General features: G+C 55.1%; 1 protein-coding gene across 3 annotated transcripts; it reads left to right on the top strand.

Moving 5' to 3' along the window:
• The first annotated feature begins 622 nt into the window (after nt 1-622).
• SCN4B (sodium voltage-gated channel beta subunit 4) lies at nt 623-21,368 on the top strand. 3 transcript variants are annotated; one of them, XR_011540878.1, is made up of 7 exons: nt 623-1,608; nt 9,862-10,034; nt 11,043-11,271; nt 13,731-13,860; nt 17,524-20,325; nt 20,525-20,664; nt 21,040-21,368. XR_011540878.1 is itself a non-coding variant. In XM_070623230.1 (5 exons), the coding sequence occupies exons 1-5, from the start codon at nt 1,548-1,550 to the stop codon at nt 17,615-17,617; spliced, it is 687 nt and encodes a 228-aa protein (XP_070479331.1). In that variant the 5' UTR covers nt 623-1,547; the 3' UTR covers nt 17,618-21,368. The 3 variants fall into 3 exon arrangements, 1 of the variants encoding a protein (XP_070479331.1); XR_011540877.1 differs by having other exon boundaries at nt 17,524-20,664; XM_070623230.1 differs by having other exon boundaries at nt 17,524-21,368.
• The last annotated feature ends 399 nt before the right edge of the window (nt 21,369-21,767 follow it).

Here is a 21,767-nt window from a genome sequence, read left to right as displayed (position 1 = left end):
TCCTAACTTCAGAGCTGCTATACCACTGTTCCAGCTACACGGAGGAAAGGCAGCGAGCCTCTCTGTGGGGAAAACTAACAGATGTCATTCAGCATTTCCCATACTACCTCAAGGGGCATGATCCCTCTGAAGCCCAGCAGGGACCCCAGGTTAAGAAAGTGGGTGGTGGGGGGCCATTGGTGGGGCTGTAGCAGGGGTCAGGCCTAGAAGTGGGAGCAGTTTCCAAGCCTAAACCTGTCTCCAGACGTGGAAGAACAGCGGTCAGGAACGCAGACAGGATCTGTGGCTGAGGGAGGGGGCTTGGACGGTTGGGAAGGGGTGCTGAGGAGGACATCAGACGTTAGCTACCGAACTACCCCAAAGAGTACGGCTCACTTTTACCTAAGACTGTCTGGAAAAAGGCTTGCTTGTCAGCAGTCTCACCTCAGCCCTCTGCTCTGGCTGTGACCCCCAAGCTGGGAGGCCTGCCCTGGGCTCCTCCACCCCGACCCCAAAGGGCAGGCCGAGGGAGTCCTCGCGGTTCTGAAGGAGACAGGAACCTCTCGGAGGAGGGTGGAAGGGAGGAGTCTGAGGGGGGCGGCCTAGGTGGGAAAGAGGAGAAGTAGGGGTGACGCGGGAGGGTGAAGTGGGGCGCGGAGCGGTAGCGTCTGGCCTGATTACCTAACCCGGAGCATCAGGATTTCCGAGGAGTCTGTGGAGGAGTGGGAGAGGTTGGTGGGCAGTGGGCGGTGGGCGGTGGGCGGGGACAGCTTGCTGTTGGAAGCTGTGTTGCCGGAGCCCAGCGCAGCGGGGGCGAAGGTGGCGCACGCGGGGCTCCGAGGCTGCACGTGCGGGGTCCGCGCGGCCGCAGGGGGTCCACCTGCACACGCCCACCGGCTGCTGCAGTGCCCGCTGCGGACATTCGAGCGGTCCCTTCGCGGTCCCCGGAGAAGAAGCCGCTACCCTACCCGTGTTCCCCTAAGCAGAACAACACAGCCATCCGACACCCGGAAAGCTCCACCTCTACTACCCGCAAAACTATCCTCCTAATTGGCAGCTCGGCGCCTGGGACGATGCGGGCGGCTGCGGGCGGCCCTGCAGTGCCAAGCCGCAGCAGCCCAGCCGGAGCTGGAGAGGGCGTGGGGGGCCTGGCCTTCTCCCGGGGCTCCCGGACCACGAGGAGGGGCGCCGGGCAGAGTGTGTAGCGGGCCGGGGCGCCCTGGGCTCCGCGGCGGCCACCGCCCCTCCTGCGGCTGGAGCGCTTCCAGAGCAGAGGCGCAGCGTCGCTCGCCTCTGCGCTCGCTCAGCGGTCCTCCTGCTCCTCCAGCTCCTCCTCCTCGTGCTCCTCCTTCCCCTCCCGTTGCCCTCGGCAGCCGCTCCCGCAGCCGGCTCCTCCTCTCCCCCCTCCCCCTCCTCTGGCTCTCTCCCCGCTAACTTTCCCGAGCCCCGACCGGCGGCGCAGAGCTCCCCGGCAGCTTCGGGGCCCACCGCAGACCGCGGGCTGCAAGCGCGCCTGTGCCCTGTATCCCAGCCCCGCGCCCCTGGCGCGTTCCGGAGAGAAAGCAACGATGCCCGGGTCTGGGGACCGAGGCGCAGCCTGGGCGAGATGGCTGGGCACTGGGCTTTTGGGTAAGGCAGACCCAGCTTGGTCTCTTCTCCAGCCTCTTCCCTGCCCCCCTCCTTCTCTCAGAGGAGGGGACACTTAGAAGAGCAGTGACTTGGAGGGGTGGACTTTGGAGTGCGGCACGGAATGAACACCGCTGCCACCGGCTTCTTGCCAGATGCACGGCTCGGACGCCTATGCTTCCTGGGGACCGTGAGCGTCCCGCGCCCCAGCGGCCGGCCTGCCTTGCGATTAGTTCCTTGCTGTCTGTGGCGCCTTCAGCTGCAGAGCTTCAGGCTTTTGGAGCTGGATCTTGGGGTTGCAGCGCAGGTCTCCCGAGTACAGAGGTTTAGCGGTGCTGGAGGAGGGTGTCTGTGCAGGGGATGCCAGCTGGGTTGCACGTGTGGTTGTTGGGATGGTGGTTTCTACCCCTGCCCAGAGCTGTTTGTGGCTTGGATGCTTGTTGCCCGGGCATTGGGCATGCACCAACGGGGGGGCGGGGGGGCCCTCCCTTCTGGCCCCTTTTCTGTTTGGCTCCTCTGCCGTCTACCTCCTCCAGTGCCCACTGCCTTCCCTGCCGCTCCACACTAAGGACTGGAAGGGACTTGGAGGATGTGCAAGCCCCTTTTAGGAAGGATCTTGTCTCTCTTCTTACAAAGAGATTCCATAGGGAGGACCTGTTTAACCTGCTCCTGGCGCTTCAATTTTGGGATGAATGTGAAGACTGAGGAGACACATCCAGAGGACACAGAGGGAGCAGAGTGTTAATATCTATTAATATGCACACGATCATTTTGAGTGTCAAACTCCAAGAGATTTGGGAATGATATTTATTGGTCCAGAATGTAATCTCATAAATCATAGCTGGATTTCAATGTAAGCTGACTCCATCGCTGGCACCTGCATCTCTTCCTGTTTATATTTGTCAGATTTGGCTTTTGGCAACTCCCCTCACTGGGTTAGGCACACGATGTAGGCATTTGTGCTGAAAACAGGGAGACAGAAGCCTTTACGGGCAGTAGCTGGAGTTTCTGCAAGTGGAAACCGTATGCAGACCTGTCCTGTTGGCGCCTGGTGGTGGAGGGGGACACAGTATTCCTTTCACTCCGGAGTCACTGATTTAATTACGTCCCTACAGCTGGATAGAAGACACTGGTGTTTTCTCTTATACTTTTGGACAGATGTAGGCTGGCTTCACAGTGACCCTAATGAAGTGGGCCTCTGTGAGGCCTGAGGCTCCTCTTCATGGGGTGGGCACAGCTCCCCCTCATCCCGTCTCTAATCAGCCCAGATTCCCAAAGTGACCAGGCAGTGGTAAGGGGTCACTGGGGAATTCAAACTCATGCAGTCATTACACTAGCTCACTTACTGGCACCTCTGACTTCCCTTCCTCCTGCTGCCTGGTTGGGTGGTGGGTTGCCAGTGTCTGGGCTGTTAGAATATTCATAGACCCTCTTCTGTGGGAAACCACACTATACACCATGTGTATGTGTGTGTGTGGGGGGGAATTGCAGGCAGAGTCTTGGTCCTTTTCTCCAGGTGGAAGCCCCCACTGCCTCCAAGAACCGTCAGCTGGGTAGACCAGGAAGGGGCAGGGGCCCATTGGAGCAGGTTTGCATGAATCCTGAGCTACTCTGGGGGCCCAGGAGAGAACAGAGAAATTTGTAGATGGGAGACGAGCAGGCCCTGGAACTGGCCCCATCTGCTTTGCCCCTTGCCCCTCTGGTCTGCAGAGGGAATATTACCAGGATCTCCCATTGGACCTTGCCCAGGCAGCCACGGCTGAGCCCTCACAGTGGCATTACTCTGAGCCTGGGACACAGAAGCCATCCTTGCTCTCAGTCCAGTAGGGGAGGTACGGAGAACAACTGGACAGCCAACTGGAGATGCCCCCCAGCAGCATCAGAGCTGGCAGAAACTTTGGATACCATAGCACAGAGCTCCCCTAAGGATGGGGAAACCATGTCCAGAGAAAGGAGGTGACTTGCCCAAGGGTGCAAGGCCAATTGAGGGTCAAGTGGGACAGAATCTAGATCTCTTGAGCTCGTCACTCCAACTTGCCTCCCAGTTAACCAAAGTCTGGCGATGGGGAAGGTCAGTAGGGATTGTGCTGATGGGCTGAAGAAAGAGCGAGGCTCTGGGGCCTGCGCATGGAAGGGTAGAGGCTTGGGGGTGGGGCACAGCTGTTGTTCTCACAACTGTGGGGACTGGGTACAGAGCAGTAAGTTCCAGGAGCCTCTACCCCTCCAGCCCCCTCTCCCCAGGGCAAACTCAGTTTCACCGACTGAGATGAAGTGATTTTTGATAACCCGACAAGACACCATTGTCTGAAATTGAGAAGCAGTTTCCAGGTCTGTAGTATTGTAACTGAGGTTCTGTGGGTGCAAGCCCTTCCTCAGCATGCAACTGGTAATGTGTGTCTGTCCTACCCACCCCTTGCTTGTTTCCTGATTTGCTTAATTGCCGTGATCTGTGTTTAATTATCACTTGTGAGGGCTCTATGTCGCACAACCCTCCTTCCCTTGGTATGTGTTTATTAAGGGCTTGTTTAATGAGACCGTAATTAAGGAGAGGGTGCTTATCCCACTCAGAGGAAGGAAAAGGAAAGAGTAAGTAAGGAGTTCCTGGCGAAGAGGATGGGAAACGGGGAATGAAGGGAGACCCCAGGTTGGGATCGGGAACTGGTGATTAGATCTGTTTTGGAGATGCGGGCCTGTGGGGTATCCCATAGCCCTTACGCTGGCCAGCTCCTGGTGGCATCAGCCTGATAGGTGGACCCTGGGCACAGATTCTCCCACCTTGCCCTGTTGCTGAGGGTGGAGGAATCTCTACATAAGCCGTGGGCTGGCCCTGCCAACACACCCATTCTGTGGCCTGCAAGAAGAGGGAGAGCACACTGCTTGGACTTGTTTGCAAGCTGGTTTTGCTGAGCATCCAATGCTGTCTCAGGGGGCTGCTTCTATCTTGGCAAAGCTCCTGGGGGTGGGCAGGAAGCCGGCAGGTTGCCTAGGGAGAGGGAGCTGAAATCTTTCCCTCGTCTCGCGGCCCAGGGGCCCTGCCTGGCCCGGCCCTGCCTCCCGTAGCCCCAGGGCCTGCACCCCAGGAGGGGTCTTGTGCTGTTGGCCTTAGCCCGCTTTCTCCCTCCCAGCTCTAACTTTGAACCTGTCTGACCCCCTTCGCGCCAGAGTGTATCAGCTTCCCTACTGAAGTCAGCCGTGTTTCCGCCTGCCATGCCAGGCAAGCCGCTGGAGCTAAACTTAGAGTAGGCGCCACCTGCCCTTCTTTCCTCCCTTCACCTCGGGTGGGTGGGACTGACCCTGGGACGTGGGAAAAGGTGGCAGGACGTTTCCGCCTTGGCATTTGCCTTGGAATGGCTGGTGGCCCTAAGAGGCCTGCTGGTGTGAATGTTTAAGAAAAACATTTGCATGTACCAAATACTTTTTTACTTTAACAGAACTCAGGAGTCCTGGTCAATCCTTAGACAAAACCACAGCACCCCGATGAGGATGGGGGGCGCCGAAGACTTCAGGGCATGGCAAAGAAAGTGGCTGCTCTGACAGTGGCTAAATGGGGCTTAGGATTGAATGCCACAGGGTTGTGAAACAGAGGACTTGTTCATCAGTCCCATGATGCCAGAAAGGGGTCCCCAATCCCAAACGCACACGTGCGCACCCTGAAATTCTAAAGTTTGGGACAAAGCAAAGAAAGTCCTTCATTACTCCAGGGAAGTAGCCCCAGGAAAATACTTACCTCCAAGAGGTGGTGCAGGGTGAAAGGATAAAGCAATGAGTGAGTGGTCTGGAGGTCTTCTTGGCTGACACTGGTCGTTAAGCTAGGGGTACACTGGCTACATCTGTACCTGTGATGGGGGCCAGCTCTGTCCCCCTCCCTCCTTTCTTTTCTTTCTTTCTTTTTTGCTTGAGGAAGATTGTCACTGAGCTAACATCTGTGCCAGTATTCCTTTATTTTGTATGTGGGATGCTGCCACAGCATGGCTTGATGAGTGGTGTGTAGGTCTGCGCCCAGGATCCGAACCCATGAACCCCGGGCCACTGAAGTGGAGGGCGTGAACTTAAGCCCTACAACACCCAGCTGGGTGCCCCTCCCCCTCGTTTAAACACTATCCTCCTCTACCTGCAGGGTGCCCAGGTCAGAGGGACGGACTCACTGAAGCCCCTCCTGTGTTTCATAAGCTTATGTTTTGGCTTTATTCCAAGCTCAGGAGGTGGGAAAGAGCCATCCCTGGTTTGGGGATGTGCACACTGGATGTGGTACCTCTGACCTTCTCAAGGTCAGCAGGCAGAGTGGGGCCTGCCTTGTGCCTGCTGAGCAGTACCCTGGCTTGGCCATCCTGCTGCAGCACCCCTTCAGGGGGCCTCTAGTGGATCTACACCTGCCCTCCCCCCTCCTCTCTCCCAGCCCAGGCTCACAGGTGAGAGGGCACATGAGGCAGGTCCCTGGGAGGCAAGCCTCCCAGACATAGCCAGCAGGACTTCTGACCGTTGGGAGGGTGTGCAGTGGAGAGGCCAGGCTTGCCCCTCCTCTCTAATGCCTCAACTCAGGCAGGGCTCTCGACTTCTTCATGGAAACGTCTCTGCCTTTCCTTTGTGCCCTCCAGGCTAGGGCGGGAAGGGCAATGCTTCACCCGGGGAGTCTGGGAGCCCTGGGTGCGTTAGAGTTAGCTCATCCACATGGGCGCACACCAGTCAGGCAGAAATGTGCACTGTCAGGAACCAGACCTTAAAGAAATAGTTTTCTCCTCTGTTCTGGATGCTTCTTTTGCTCTTTTTTTTTCTTCTATTTAAAGCAGTCAAAGAGATTTCACTTTTGATGTTTATCTTTGGTGCTCTTGGATATCCCATTCTGGCTGAGGTAGGGTGGGCGACCTGGCCCCTGACTTGCAGTCCCCCCATCTTTCCCAGGATCCCAGTTCCTGGGCAGAGGTGAGCACCGGAGGCTGGAGCTGTGGTGCTCCTTGGAGCACGTGCTCAGGCCCTGAGGGAGCCCTGTAGCTATCAGGAAGCTGCCTTCTCCTGAGAGCTTTCCTGTCTCAGCTCCACACTCTGTTTCTTGGTTGGTGGGAGCCAAGCGGGGTAAGAAGCCAGAGTTGGGGTCTCCCACCAGATGCCCATCTTCTAGGCTAGAGGGTGGAATCTCGAGTCTGCCTTTGTCCTTGGACCTCTTGGGGAAGGTGGGGAGGTGGCGTGGGGTGTGGGTGGGGATGGAGGGGCAGAGGTAAAAAGAAAACAGGAGCGCTAAGGAGAGCCAGCCCTGACAGTATTCTCTTGGAAAGGCTCCTGCACAGAGTGGTGAAAAGCCAGCCTGCATCTGAATACTGCTTATGTCACGCACCAGTTGTGTGGCCTTGAGCAAGTTAATCTCTCTGAGCCTGTTTCTTCATTTTGTATATTGGGGATAAAAATAATAACTACATCATAGATTATTAGGAGGATTAAATGAGACAGTGCATGTAAAATGCCTGTCCTATCTTACAGAAAGTGCCCAGTCCCAGATTCACCATTTATTATGAGGCCCTAAGTTACTTAACTTCTCTGAGCCTCAATTTCATCCTCTGTAAAATGAGAAAAACTATACCTACCTTTTGGCATTCTAATAAAAGTTGGAGTTAATATGTATAAATCCTCTAGCACAGTGGTTCTCAAAGGGTCCTTCCAGACTGCAGCATTCCCTGGGAACTTCTTAGAAATGCAAATTTTCAGGCTCCACTCAAGACCTATTGAATCAGAAATGCCAGAGGTGGGGCCCAGCAGGCTGTAATTGCCCTCCAGGGGATTCTGACGCCCTCTCAAGTCTGAAAGCCAATGCTCTGGAACAATTCCTGGCACAACAGAGCTGATCAAAGAGGGGGTGCTAATTGGAATAACCTCTCAGCACTAATGGGAACTCTGGTGGGCAAACCCTGCTATTTTTGGATGTAAGGGAGGATTTTCTTGCTTTGGGGTTTGGGATGCTAGAAATGGCTCTTGTTGAACTAAGGCAAGTCATCTTATCTCTCTATGCTCAGTCGTCTCATCTATAACAGGGAGCCATTATAGTAACATCCTTCCCAGTATGGGTGTGAGGATTAAGTGTGCCTGGCATGTGGTAAAGGCTCGATAGGTATCAGCGTGATGGACAGTGGCAGGGGTCATGATTTGGCTCCTGGATCACGGGCTGCTAATTTCGAGGTAAGAGCCCTCCACTTTGCCTTCAGAAAAGAAAGGGACAGGAAGAAGCTAAGGGGAGCCCTGAGAGCAGGCGCAGGGATGCCACCTCTCCTTGGTGCTCCTTCTCTGTCATTTAAAAAGCATTGCTCAGGTGGCACCGTACATCATCTCATGTGGGTAAAGCATCTCATGTGACACACCATGAGGGAATCAAGTTCGACAAAAGAGGTCCTTCCTTGAGAGTGACCATGGGAGAAAGAGGAAGGTTGGCGACCTTTAAAACAGAGACTGACCCTGGCTGTCTTGGGAACAGGAACAGTTCTGGGAACAGCCTGCAGAGCTCGGAGTTGACTGGGCTGAGAGGGGCTCGCAACAGCCAGCTGCTAGACCCACACAGCTCAGCCACGTCTTCTCCCATTTTGGGTCTTGGTTGTACTGTCTCCAAAATACATTGGTCTGGGTCCTTTAGCACTGACATTCTGGGAATGCTGGGCTGGAGGCCCACGTAGTTGTGAGAAGCTGCAGTCTGGGAAGAGATGCCAGGGAGACCTTGGGACAGGAGCTAGTGCAGCCGGGTGGCTGCTCTCAATGGCCCACTAGCCCTTGAGTGAGACCCCAGTTCCGATTTTAACTACCTTGAGAAGTTGTGCGACTTTGGCCAAGGCACTTTGCTCTTCTGAGCCTCATTTTCCCCCCTGTACAATGTGATTAATAATACCCACCTTACAGCTACGAGGTCAGAATGAAACAAGATTACCCACCTGCAGCGCTTAGCAAGCCTCCAGGGCCCAGGGAAGGGTCGTCATTCTATGGATCACTGGGAACCTCAGCAGGCCCCCCGCTGAGTCCTCACCCAGGGTAACTCTGCGTGCCCCTTTCACCTAGCGGCAAGGAGAGCTAGGCGACTAATTCTGGTCCCCTCCTCCCCACGACCTTGAGTACAGTGGGGTTTCCTCAAGGACTTTCTAGGGCAGGAGGAGGGCCGGGTCCCCTTCCAACGACTCATGAGACGGGTCCCAGAGGCCATGAGTGGAAGCTCACGGTTTCCACTTGCCCAAGCGGAAGGGGAGTATTGATGTACTGGGGAGCAGTGCGGAGGCGGGGGGAAGGGGAAGCTCTGGGGACTTTCCCGGGACAAGGGGCCGGGGTGGCGCTGCAGGGTGCCGGGGGCAGGGCAGGCTACTCCGGGTCGGGAGAGGACAGCGGGTCCAGGGCCCTCTCCTCGCCACCCCTCCCCCTCTTTGCCTGCACTCGGCTTGTCCGGAATCTGCCTCCCCAGTGTCTTCGGCCCTCTTACTTTCTCTCCCATTACTGCTTTACGCGCTCTGCCCTCGCTGCTGCCCAACGCCAAGACGTGCCCCATTTCCACTCCCAACCCCCACTTTATTCCATCCCGGCCCGTCCGTCTTCTTTCTGGTCTCAGGGTCCCGTTCGGTGGCCAGAGGGCGTTGGACTCTGACGGCCAATAAGGTCCAGCCGGAGGCATCCCTCTGCCTCTCCGCCCCTGGGGCCGGGAGGAGCCCCCAGGGCTTGGGGACGCCAGGCCACTGGGCAGTGTCCGGGACTGCGGCTCCCGTTTTCCTCTTCTTCACCTCAGGAGACCCTATTCCATCAATCACCGCCCCCGCCCCCAATCCTGAAAACGTAACGAAGGGCTGCGCAGCGTCCTAGGGGAAATCCCGCTGCGAATACAAAGAGCCAGTCCTGCACTGGGCGGGGGAACAGGGAAGGGAAGGGGTGGTGGTGGCGCACGGATGGCACTTTCGGGGACTGCGCGCGCAGGTTAGGGGGCGTGCACTCGCGGCACCGCGAGAGCCTCATTTTCTTGGGTTGAGGTGACCCCTGGTGGTCATTTTGAGTGCCACAGGGCTGCTAACTGGCCTAGACTTCGATCCCGCCCAGGCCAACCCGGCAGAAACGGAGAATTACGGCGGGTGGCCTGGGCGGTACCAATTGAAGTAAAGAGAACCATCCTTCCGAAGTTGACACTGAGGGTGACAGAGACCTCCTTGCCTGGCCAAGCCACTCCGCCCTGCCCGACAGTCCCCCTCCCGAGCTCCAGCCTGGAGGTTCCGGTGGGTTTTATTAAGGGAGGTGGCACTCCTTACACAGGTCTCTGCCTGCTCCCGGTGTCCTTGTCGCTGGAGGTGTCTGTGGGAAAGGCCACCACCATCTACGCCGTCAACGGCACGGAGATTCTGCTGCCCTGCACCTTCTCGAGCTGCTTTGGCTTCTATGACCTCCACTTCTGGTGGACCTACAACAACAGCGACACATCCAGGACTGTACGTAGTAGGGGAGGGCGAGCGCAGCTCAGACCCTCCCCCCTTCCCTGTTGCTCGCTCCTGCCTCTATCCCAGACTCTGGTCCCTTCTGGACTGACTCCACTGTGGGGGGCTGGTCCCCGGAACCCACCTTTTTCCTTTTCTCGGGGTAATCTTTCCAGAGTCTGTCTAGAAGGATCTAAGAGGGAGGGCTGCTTAAATCGTGGTGCTAGAATTTGGAGTTTGTTGGAATTCTTGGTTAGCATCCTCTGTATGGTCTGAAGAAATACCTGAAACTTGCATTGCTTGTGTAAAAATTAATAATTTAATTTAAAAACTAGGAGAGAGAAAGGCCTTTGGAAGGCTTGGAGAGAGGGAATGAGGAGAGTCCAAATGGGAGAAGCGCTGGGGAACTGGACTTGGAAAGAAGGGAGAGGAAGCTAGAGAAGAGAAAGAGATGTGCCTGAGCGTCGGCAGGACTGTGGGCTGCGGTGGGGAGGGTCAACCAACTGAGTAGCCGCTCTGCATTCTGATGGAGGACCCGGGACGAGCCTAGGGAAGCCACGAGAGACCAACCCTGGATATGATTAAATGGGAACTCATTGGGTGCTGATAGCGCTGTGGGATTGATCCAGGTCTCGACAGAAGGTCAGAATTCAGATGACAGGGGACACAGAGTCAGCAAAAGCTCAGGGTGAGTGACAGAGGGAAACGAGCGTGGTGTTTGCAGGAGTCATTAGGTAAAAGGCTTTTATGAAGAAAGTGGTAAGAGCTGTGCTCCATTCCGGGGAGGCCTTAATGAAGGAAAAGGGGTTTAGCCTGGAGCAAGCCAAATTCAGGTTAGACCGGCAGAGGCATGGATACTGGAAGGAAACCGAGGGGGAGGCAGGCCTCTGACTGCAGGCTCTTCCTGGACCTGGACCTGGACCTGGGCAGGGCAGGAACCAAGGAGCAGGCTGGAGTGATGTCTTGACCCTTGAGGGCCCTAATTCTTTCTCGGCCACCTCCTCTCCTGTCTCTCCCTCCCAGATTCTAGACGGGATTGTGAAGAATGAGAAGTCTGACCCCAAGGTGAAGTTCAAAGATGATGAGCGCATCACTCTGGAGGGCTCCATCAAGGAGAAGGTGAACAACATTTCCATTTTGCTGAGGAACGTGGATTTCAGCGACACAGGCAAATACACCTGTTTCGTGAAGAACCCCAAGGAGAATCATGCAGGTCACAACGCCACCATCTTCCTCCAAGTCGTTGATAAACGTATGCATTTGGGGCCGGGGTTAGGGCAGTGGAGTGGGAAGGACCGTGGGGTACAATTCAGTGTTACAGGGAAAGGACACAATGGACCACGTTGGTGTTTTCTTTCACTTTACACTTTCAAGAGCAACTGGAGTTGTATCTGGAAGCTCGAAGAACTTAGTCTGAGTACTTCTGCCACTGTATACTTGGGCGATACACTTAGCTCCTCTGAGCCTCGTTTTCCTCAGCTGTGAAATGGGGATATGGCTGCATTCTCCTAGGGTCGTTGTGAGAGTTAGAGAAGCTACGTGGAATGTTGTGCGACTGATAGAGCTCTCTCTGTATGTGATGATTATGATTACTCTTGTGTGTTCTGTTAGCAAAAGTTGATTGAATGCTAGATATTGAACCCAAAAGTGCTATGAATGATTCACAGTGTTCTTTCTTGAGGAATTTATGGTTCAGGGTGGGACAGAAGACAGACAAACAGATAAGAGAAATAGAGGCAGAGTCTGTGGAGGCACAGGCAGCAGAGAGTGATAAGAATGCCCTCTCCCCTCCGGAGCTTGCAGTCTGGGGGGAGTCCAGTCTGACCTGGGTGGACCAGCTCAACGGTGACGGTGAGGGAGCATGTGATGAGGAGCCAGGTGGCCACACGGCCCCAGGCACTGGAGGCCGCTAGAGAAGGGGCTGGAGGAGTTAGCCCGGGCTTCGTGGAGGGGAGCCTGGAGGGCTAGTGAGGCACAGAAGCAGAGAAAAAGGAAGGGGAGCCTCAGGATCCTGATCCTGCTGCATTTCCTGTGTGCCTGGGGGTTCATGGCTCTCCTGGATGACGTGGAATGCCTGGAGAGGGAGCTGCCCACGAGTTCATCGTTGGCTGTGCCAAGGGCAGAGCCAGAGGCCATCCAGGCAGCTTGTTCTGAGCCCGAGTCATGAGTCTAGTCTGCCTAGGGTGTCACCTTGTCCTCTCTCCAGATGTCAGCCCGCTTTGTGCTCGGCTTTTTCAGGGGGGAAGAGAAGGGGAAGGGAGCTAACATTTATGGGGCATTTCTGGGTGCCAGGCACTGGGGTAGGGGCTCTCACTGACCTTTGCTCCTTTGGGTCTCATACATTCTTTTGAAGTGGATGTGTTTTCCATTTTTGGAGATTCAGGCATCCATCTATGCAACAAATTTTAATTGAGCACCTGCTATGTGGCAGCCATTGTTCTAGGTGTAGAGGATACAGTGTGGACGAGATAGACAGATTCCTGCCCTTATGGAGATTTCCTTCTAGTTGGTATATAGCAAGCAAAATAGAGAAGAAAATTATATTATATAAGAAAACATGGTTATTGGGCTGGAGAAAAAGTGAAATGGGGAAGGAAAGATGGGGTGCTAGCAGGGTCACTAGAAGGCGTCGCTGGAAAAGGTGACATAAAGCGAGGACAGTTGAAGGAGGTGAGAAAGGAAGCTATGAAGATTCTTTGGGAAAATAGTCCAGGCAGAGGGAATAGCAAGTGCAAAGGCCCTGAGGTAGATGTTTGAAGAACAACAAGGAGGCCAGTGTGGCTGGAGCAGGGAGAGCAGTAAGAGATGAGTCAGATTAAGCCAGATTGTGTGGGACCTTGTAAGCACCAGTGAGGTGGAGCCACTGAAGGGCTCTGAGCCGAAATGTTAATGCTGGCACAGGCTCACACTGGCTGCTGAGCCAAGAATAGATGATGGGGTGAGGCGACCAGTTAGGAGGCTGCTACAAACATCCAGGGAAGAGATGTCTTGGGCCAGGTGAGGAGAGGTCAGATTCTGGGATTTTTTGAAGTTAAGGCTATCAGGATTCTCAGGTGGATTGGATATGGGATTTGAGAAAAAGAGAAGAGTCAAGGATGCCTCCAAGGATTTTGGTCACAGCAACTGGAAGGGTGGAGTTTTCTCAACAGAGATGGAGACTGTGGATGGAGCAGGTTTGTGAAGTCAGGAGTCAGTTTTCAGAGGAGGAAACCGAGGCTGGAAGGGTTCCCAGCTCGTTAGTGACCACTGGAATCCTGTAGTTAAAATCCAGGCTGTCTGACTCCGAAGTCTTCCTGCCCCATAAGAGCTATCACGGGAGAGTCTTGCTTTCGTCTGCACGGGCAAAGGAGACCTAGAAAGAGGCAATGACATTCTCACATGGCAACTTGGGGGCCAAGGCAAGACTCAGACGTGGGTGCTGTGGGCCCCGAGTCTGAATTGTTCCAGGACTTGTGTATGTGTCTGTGGAAGGGTATGTATGGGGAGGGGAGAGGGGAGAGGGGTCCCTTGTGTGGTGTCTTAGCCTGGTGGACACCGTGTTCCAACTTCTCCTGCTTCCTGCTGCAAGGCCTGGGGAGGGCAGGGGTGGGTGGACATACCCCAGATGCTGGGGTTAGACGCTGTGCGGCCCTTGGACTGCCACAGTGCTCAGCTCCAGGTGACTCCTGCTCCCCTTGTCCACCCCCTTCTCTCCCTGCTCCCGCCACGCAGTGGAAGAAGTGGACAACACAGTGACACTCATCATCCTGGCTGTCGTGGGCGGGGTCATTGGGCTCCTCATCTTCATCATGCTGGTCAAGAAGTTCATCGCTTTCGTCCTCAAGAAGACTCAGGAGAAGAAGTGAGTTGACTCCATAGCACGCTCCTGTCCTCCTACCAGCCCGCTACTCCGTCTCATCTCGTGGGTGTTCCCAGCGTCCTCTCGTTCCACCATCATCTACCCCCATCAGCCTCATCCTTCCATCTGTCTCCTCATCCCACCCTCCCTTCCTATTCCTACCACTCTCTTTCTTATCCCTGCGGTTCTCCTCCTCATCTCCCAGCCCCTCTCCTAGTCTTGCTCCCCCTGCCCCATCCTCCCAGTGGGTGTGTACTGAGCACGTTGGCTTCCTTGACTACGTAAATACGCTTGCTCTTCCTCATCCCGCTGTCCTCCTGCCCATCCCATTAGCCTCTCTTTCCATTTGCGTCACCTCAATCTAAAGTCCTACCGAAGGATTTAGGAAGCCTTTTTTTTTTTCCTGGAATCAAAGAAAATATAAGATTCCGTGTAAAGAGACTCTAAAATAGAAAGACCCTTCTGGGGAGATGTGAGCCTCTTATTGTGAAATTCTGAAAATTCAAATAGAGGAGATGAAGACAATCTAAAAAGGCTGATACGTTCTCGCAGGAAGCCCTAGGATAAATTCAGGTATGAAAATAGACATCTATGAGGGGACGGGGAGGGAAGACGGGGGAGGCACCGAGGGTGCAACCCAGCCCCAGAGTTGCCAGAACACGCAGGATCCAAAGCTGTGGGGGGTGCATGTTGCAAACCAGAGCAGGGAGAAGGCGTTTGCAGGTGGTGTTCTTGGACAGGAAGATGAGAAGAGGCAGGTGGCCGTCGGAGCGGAGAGGGTGAGGCCATGGGAGGTGCTGCTCTCTCTGTTTGTGTCATTCCGCTGCATGGAGAAGAGGGACTTAGGCTGGAAAGGGCGGAAGTTACACTGGGAAGAGGAGAAGGAAGCTGAAGGCAGGGAGGGGATGTTTGGGGGTGGAGAGCGGGGATCTGACTCCAGGCCCTGGCTGAGATGGAGAGTTCTTGGGTGGTCTCCCTGCATCGTGGCCGGTGGCTGTGAGGGTTTTGGAGATCTTGAGAGGGGCCAGGAGCATGGAGCAGGGCCAGATTCTGCATTCGATCACCAATCTTACTATTGATGGTAAGCAAGATTGGAGAACAAATTATTCAACATCTGGTTTAAAAGCACTTAGAAAAGAAAACAGGGATCCTTGGGAGCCAGCATGGGTTCATCGAAGACAAGGCAGGCGGAAGGTTTTTCTGCTAGGGTGCTGGTGGATCAGGAGATTGCTATAGATACTAACACTTCCCGTCCCTCGTCGAATGCCTACCGTGTGTCAGGGACACCACTAGGCATTTGTATACAATATTCATAATTTTTATTTTATAATTGTGCAAAGTGGGACTCAGAGTGGTTAAGCGACTTGCCCAAGGCCACACAGCTAGTAAGTGATAGAGCTGGAATTTGAACCCTGACTTGTCTGGCTTCAAAGCTTAAACCATTGCCACCATATCCTACTGATTCATGGGGTGTATCTAGAATTCATCCACTACTTATTTTATTCGGTGTCTATTTTTGAGGTACTGTGTGCAAAGCACTGTGTCAGGTGTTGTCGGAAATTCTGGAAGGAATGACATTCTGCCCTTAAGTAAAAAAGACAGGACACGTACACAAATAAATGTACTATAAGGTAGAGGGGATCGGTGCCAGCAAGGAGGTAGGAGAGAATGCTGCGGGGGTTCAGAAGAGGGCGCACTTCTAGGGAGGGTTTCTGGCCATGGGATGTTTGTGGCAGGCTTTGAAAGATGGATGTAATTTAAGCCCTGGGGAGGGTGAAGAACAGGGCGTTCCAGGTGAGGTAACCACCGAGAGCAAGGCAGAGAGTTGGGAAGTGGGCGTGTGTCTGGAGAATGGGGCGTCTTGGTTGTTGAGAGTCTGGGGGTGTGGTAGGGAGGAAGGGGAGGAAAAGCCTGCAGACGGGGTTGGGGACAGAGGCTTGGTGACCTGGGAGTCCAGGCTGAGCTTGGCTTGCTTCTGACTACAGGGGAGCTGGCGAGGGCTTGCTGCGCCTGGTACGATCAGAGTGCTTCGGGAGAGAGGGTCTGGCCTTGGTGGGCACAGGGACTGGGTGAGGAGAGACAGGAGGTGGGAGACAGACCCCTCAGAGGGGTCCTTTGAGCAGCGAGGAAAGCCTGCATTAACAGCAGAGATGGGGCCGCCTCCTGAGAGGAAGGGGGGTGTTGGACAGCATCCCACCATCTATTCTGGGCTTTTACATGCGGGCCTGCTTCTCTCTGTCTGGAACGTCTCCTCCCTCTTTTCCTGCTCATCTTTCTTGGTCTCAGCTTAAAGGACACTTTCAAAGAGCCTCCCCTGACCCCTAGAAGAAGCCTTCCTAGGTTGGGTCCCTCCGTAGTACACCCCCCACCCTGTCGCTTACCACCTTTTGTTGGAATCACCTGTTTAATGTCACATTCCCTGGAAGGCTGTAAGTTTTCTGAGAGCAGGCACCATGTAAAACTGTGCACGCCTCCAGCCTGACACAGAGCCTGGTACCCAGGAGGTTCTTAGAAAAGAAGTAGCGACTGCATGAGAGTAAGTTAGGCGGACAGCAATCGGCTGGGTCGACTATACCTTCGATATAGACAGGTAGATAGACAGACAGATAAACCCATCTGAACAGACGTCTTTAGGGGTATGCCACAGGGCTCTGCATGTTCATTGTTATTATAAAGATTTGACCTACACAAGGGATGATGTACTTATCAAATTTCCAGGAGCCTAGTGACTATGTTGGAGAACAAAACTGGGATCTAGGAGGATCTTGATAGGCTGTGGCTAGGGATTAAATCCTGCAAGATGAAATTGATGAGGACAAAATGTTAAGTCCTTCCCGAAGGCTCAAACCTGGCTGCGTGAGCCCAGAGTGAGGCTCAGATGTACTTTAGCAACAGCAGCTGGTGAAAAAGACTTGGAAGATTTTGTGAGCAGGAGGCTGGGAGTGATGCTGCAGTCTGCTCTTCCCTGGATGGCTCTGTGCCGCCCGGGCACTGCCGATGGGGGGGGCTGTGCTTAAACTGGAGCCTCTCCGGCTTGGGGCAGTCAGAGTGGTGATGCTCCCGGGGGATGTCTTCCGTCTAACCATCTCTCCTGCCTGCTGCCTTCTGGCCCCTCCCACCACCCTGCCCACCCCTGCCGCCCTCGGTGCCAAAGCCTCTGCCTGCTCTGCTCCTTCCATGCTCGTTCTTTTGCGTGGGTCACAGTGAGCTCAGGGAGGAAGGGCCTGCTGGAGTCCCGGGGGAGGAGCTCTTTGCCCTCTGCATACTGCCCGCTGACCTGGACCCTTCCCCGTGGGTTCCACAGTCTGGGAAACCCTGGTCTGGCTTCCCTTCAGTGCTGACCCCTGGGAACAGCACCTGGTACCCTTGCCTTCCGCTCTGTTGAGACGGCTAGGTGATGGCTGGCCTTACTGAGAACTTTCTATGGGCCAGGCACTGTTCTCGGTGCTCACTGACTCCTCACGGCAATCCCACCAAGAGGGTGTCATTGTTACATCCATTTTATAGATGAAGAAACTGAGGCACAGAGGTTAGGTGACTTCACTCTACGGAAGGCCGGGGAGGGGACCCGGGGCTGTGCGCAGGGACCATGGCTCCCATCCACCATTTATTCACTGCTCCTGTTCCTCCTCTCACTGGGGCCCCCTTTCTCCTCTCTCCCTCCAGGAAGGAGTGCCTTGTGAGTTCCTCAGGGAACGACAATACAGAGAATGGGTTGCCTGGCTCCAAGGCAGAAGAGAAACCGCCAACAAAGGTGTGAGCCCCCGCTGGGGGCCGAGCAGCCGCCGGGAGCTTCACTTTCTGAGGATGAAACTGATGCTTGAGCCATGTCCGTGAACCCACGTGCCTGAGACATCCGCTGCTTGGCTCAACTGTAGTCTTTCCGGGCGGGGAGCAACTGGGGTCCTGCCCAGCCTGCCCCACTCCCTCCCCAGCCGGGGCTCCCCAGGGATGAGGGCTGGCCAGGGGAGGGGGCCTGTGGAAGGTTCAGGAGAGGCAAGGAGGGGCCGGGTGGTGTGGAGGGCCGGTCCCCCGACACCTGGTGGAAGGGTCTTCTTCGGTCTCCCCACCATGGATGAGCAATACCTTGGTTTTCCTCCAGATTTCTCTTCAAGAGAGACTTGGGGGACCCGTGAGGGCTCCCCCAATAGCTGGACACTCTGTGTATAGAACTGGCCCTTTTGATGGTGGGCATGGCCGAGAGGACTCTGCACAGAATCCGGGGCTGGGAGGCTGCTGTGGGGGGCCTACAGTGAGAGGCTTTGATTGACACCTGACCCCCCACATCCCTCTCACGAGGAGCTTCCCTTTCTCCCCCACCGCAGGGTGCCTGCCTCGGTCCCACATCCCTTGTACCCACCCCTGCTGCTCCGTCTCTGAATCCCCCCAACTAGAGCAGGCCTGGTGATTTTGGGAGGTCCCCGCCCACCTACCCTGCTCCTCCTAACCCTGGGCTCCTGAGGGGCTCATCAAGGGCCTTCCTGGAGCAGGGGGGCGCTACCCACGCCTTTCCTAGTTTTTCCTTGGGGAATCAGGACTGCAGCGGTGGATGAGCCAGTGTCCTGGGCCTCTTGGCCACTGGAATGCCGACCCCATCCCTGTCAATGTTGACCGCCCCCTTTCCTCGGCATGGCAGGACCATCGCCGCTCCTGGGAACCCCCGAGCCTGGCTCTGCCCCACTCCTCTCTCCCTGAAGCAGCAGGTGGCATCATCTTGCTTGAGGGGTTGCACCCTCCAGGCCTTCCTGCCCATTGGCTTGCTCATCCCGTGCCCCTCCATCACGCCTTCTCCCCGGCCCAGGCTGTTCATCTCCGACCCTGGGTCAAGGCTGCCTTCACCTCAGGGATCCTCTTGTTTCGGATGAGAGGGCCCCTGGGTTTTCTGGCTGCTTCCTGCTCAGCTGCCACTGCCCCCCGCCGTCCCGCCCTGGGGTTGGGGAGGAGCAGGGAGAGAGTGCCCACTTTGCTTTTTTGAGCACTGGTTTGCACACCCCTTGTGTGTGGGGCTAGACTGTGCCTTAGCTCCTGCGTCCCAGCTCATGCCCTCCCACCCTCCCTCCCCTCTCCAGCCCGTACATAACAGCCAACTGGTGTGGCACTGGTGAGGGCTCCCCAGCCGTCCCACCCAGGGTCATGAAGGGGACCAGGGAGCTGGAGTAACGTCACCAGTGGCCCCTTGGCTAGTGACTGAATCTTGGAGATATCTGCCAAGGGCTCCAGTGGGGGTCCCTGAGAGGGGAGGTTGTGGTGTTGGAAGGGGGACCTCCTGATGGAAGTCCCATTGTGTTGTCCCTGTGGGGTAGAGGTGGTGAAGTGAGGGATGGCGTGGAGATGTGGTAATGGAGGTCTCTACCATCTGCTCCCACTCTCTCACTCATAGAATTTCCGAGACTCTGTCCTCTGGGACCCTGGGACTGATGGAAGCGGAGTAGCCCCCTTTTCTGGCAGGTATGGGGACTGCCTCAGGAATCTCCCTGCCAAAAAGTAGCAGCAAGCTGCCCCAAGGGTGGGGGTGGGGGACACTGAGGAACAGCAGCACCCGCAGATGCCCATGGTTGGCCCTTGCCCAGCCTGATGGACTTGCGGGGTCCCACTCTGATCTGCCTTTGTCCTTCCTGGCCTTCTCCACCCAGAGCCCATCCTGGGTTCGGGCTCAGATTTTCCTGGCTTTGGGAGCAGACAGACCAGGGCCACCAGCCATCTGGAAAACTTGTAGCTGCCTTCATGCACAACTGCTTTCTCCTCCCTTCCCAGCTTCACAATTTGAATGGGCAGAGTGTCTTAGGCTCCTCTTACTTGCTTGAGAGGAGGCCCAGGTGTAGAGAGTGAGGGCGAGGACGAGCATCATCCTCTCCACTCCTGGGTCTACTGCTGACTAATGGGCAGGTCGTGCATCTTCTCTGGGCTCAGCTTTTCCCATCTATAAAATGGGTGTAATAATACTTACCTACCTCACAGGGCTGTTGTGAGGCTTGGCAAGTTTTTGTTTAAAAAATCTTTTTGGCTTGGAAAGGGATCTAGGAGGCCAGGTATTATAATTGGAGAGATTGTTCCAAGTCTGTCCTGTCTTCATATTTGTGTCCCATCCCTGTAACACGCACAAACTCACTCACTCTCTCTCTCTCTTCCCACTCCTCCCCCTTTGTCGTGTTAGAAACCTTGGCTCTGATGCTTCAAGCTTCTTGTCCATGGCTTTTGTTTGGTGGTTTTCAATGGAGATGCTTGGGACTGTAGGAGAGACACTTTTGTTTGCCCCAATGCTTGGGAGCACGACTGGCATTTAGTGAGTGGGGACTAAGAATGCTAAACTTAGTCCCCACAGCAAAGAATGTCCAGCCTCAATGCCGGGATTGTGTCCTTGGAGAAACACTGGGATGGATTTGCAATAGAACGTGTATAGCCAAGGCCATCTTGACCCAAGCAGACCCTCCGTGCATGCAGATCTCCACGGGCGATCTCCAGAGGCTGGTAAGGGTGCTTCCAGGGCTTGCGGGCTAGAGAGAGCCATTCACAAAGTTGATCTGGGGAGCCCTGGCTGCATGCAGCTGTGCTGACAGTAAAGTCAGTGAGACCACAGACAAAGTCTTTCCCAGCTTCCCTCCTTGACCTCAAAGTAGGACCTCAGCATTCCAGGCCTTGGGTTTCTCTCCATGTTCAAATTGAGCAGGTGGCAGCCAGGATGAACCTATGATGCTAGAGAGGCCTGGGAGAGGGGCCAATGGAGCTCTGACTTTTCACATCTGGCTGGCTGACTGGAGCTGGAGGTGAAGCGAGGGGTGTGAGAGCACGCTCCTGAGATGGTGCCAGGTGAGGGTGTGCATGCGTGCAGTGGGCATGGGGTGTGTGTGTGTGGAAATGCACAACTGTGGAGTGAGTGGGCTGTGCATGGAAGGGCAGATGTATGGAGGTGTGTGTAAAGGCTGAGTGTGTCTGCGATGAGGGAGATTCTGCACATTTCAGGAGCCATCTCTCCTGGCCTGAGCTCCACCTGCTGGGGCACCTGGAGGCTGAGAAAGGAGAAGACACAGAGGGGAAGACCAGCCAGGCTTCTGGGCTCCATAACTCCATGACTCCATGTCACTGTCACTCACAGCTGCCATTGGAGTGGCGGGGGGAGGGAGGCTGAGGAGGAGGGACTTCTGACGAACACCCTAGAGCTTGCTTCACTTTATTCTGTCCCAGGTTGGAGTCCCTGCCCTGCCACCTCCCACCTGATAGGCAGTGCTTTTGACTACCTTCTGCATGGTTTCTTCCTCTGGCTTGGATTACGAAAATACCCATAGTCAATTTTCCTGTATAACTATAGATCAAAACGAGGCAGCAATGGGCCTGCAGAGGCCTCGGGTGGGCGGGTACCTCTGGGAGGCACAGATGGGCATGGACCCAGCACTGACTTGTGTTCAAGCACAGAATGGAGGTGATCAGATTGTCTTGCCTTTACAACATGTTTTGCATTGTAGAATTTTATTTAGCTTTGCCTTGGATGAAGTAAAAATTATGTTTAATAGAAATGGTTTGGGGTTTCCATTTTTGGGTAGCTGGGCGTTGGGTGCCAGTTTTATTACTTGCCGGCTATAAGTGAGACAAGTTTCTTTCCTTCTCTGAGCCTCAGTCTCCCAATGTCTAAAACCTTACCTGCACAGGTGAGAGAACACAGGTAAAGTGTCTCAATGTCTGGCATAGTCACAGGCATTCAGTTGTGTTAGGGCTGAGACCTTCTCTGGAAGCGTGGGAAAGGTAGACCTCTAATACAGGAATCATTGCCAGGGCTCTCCCTGTACTGATGACCTTGGTCGTGATTCTGGTACCACTAAATGTCATCACATCCCCGTCCCCAGGCCTCCATCCCCACCCCAGGTTATCATTTGGCTCTAGGTCAAATCTGTTTCGAATGAACAAGGGCAACCTTA

The sequence above is a fragment of the Equus przewalskii genome, chromosome 6, assembly GCF_037783145.1.
Source record: "Equus przewalskii isolate Varuska chromosome 6, EquPr2, whole genome shotgun sequence".
In the NCBI taxonomy this organism is placed as follows: domain Eukaryota; kingdom Metazoa; phylum Chordata; class Mammalia; order Perissodactyla; family Equidae; genus Equus; species Equus przewalskii.
The sequence above is the reverse complement of the archived record's forward strand: the minus strand, read 5'-3'. Positions and strand labels throughout refer to the sequence as shown.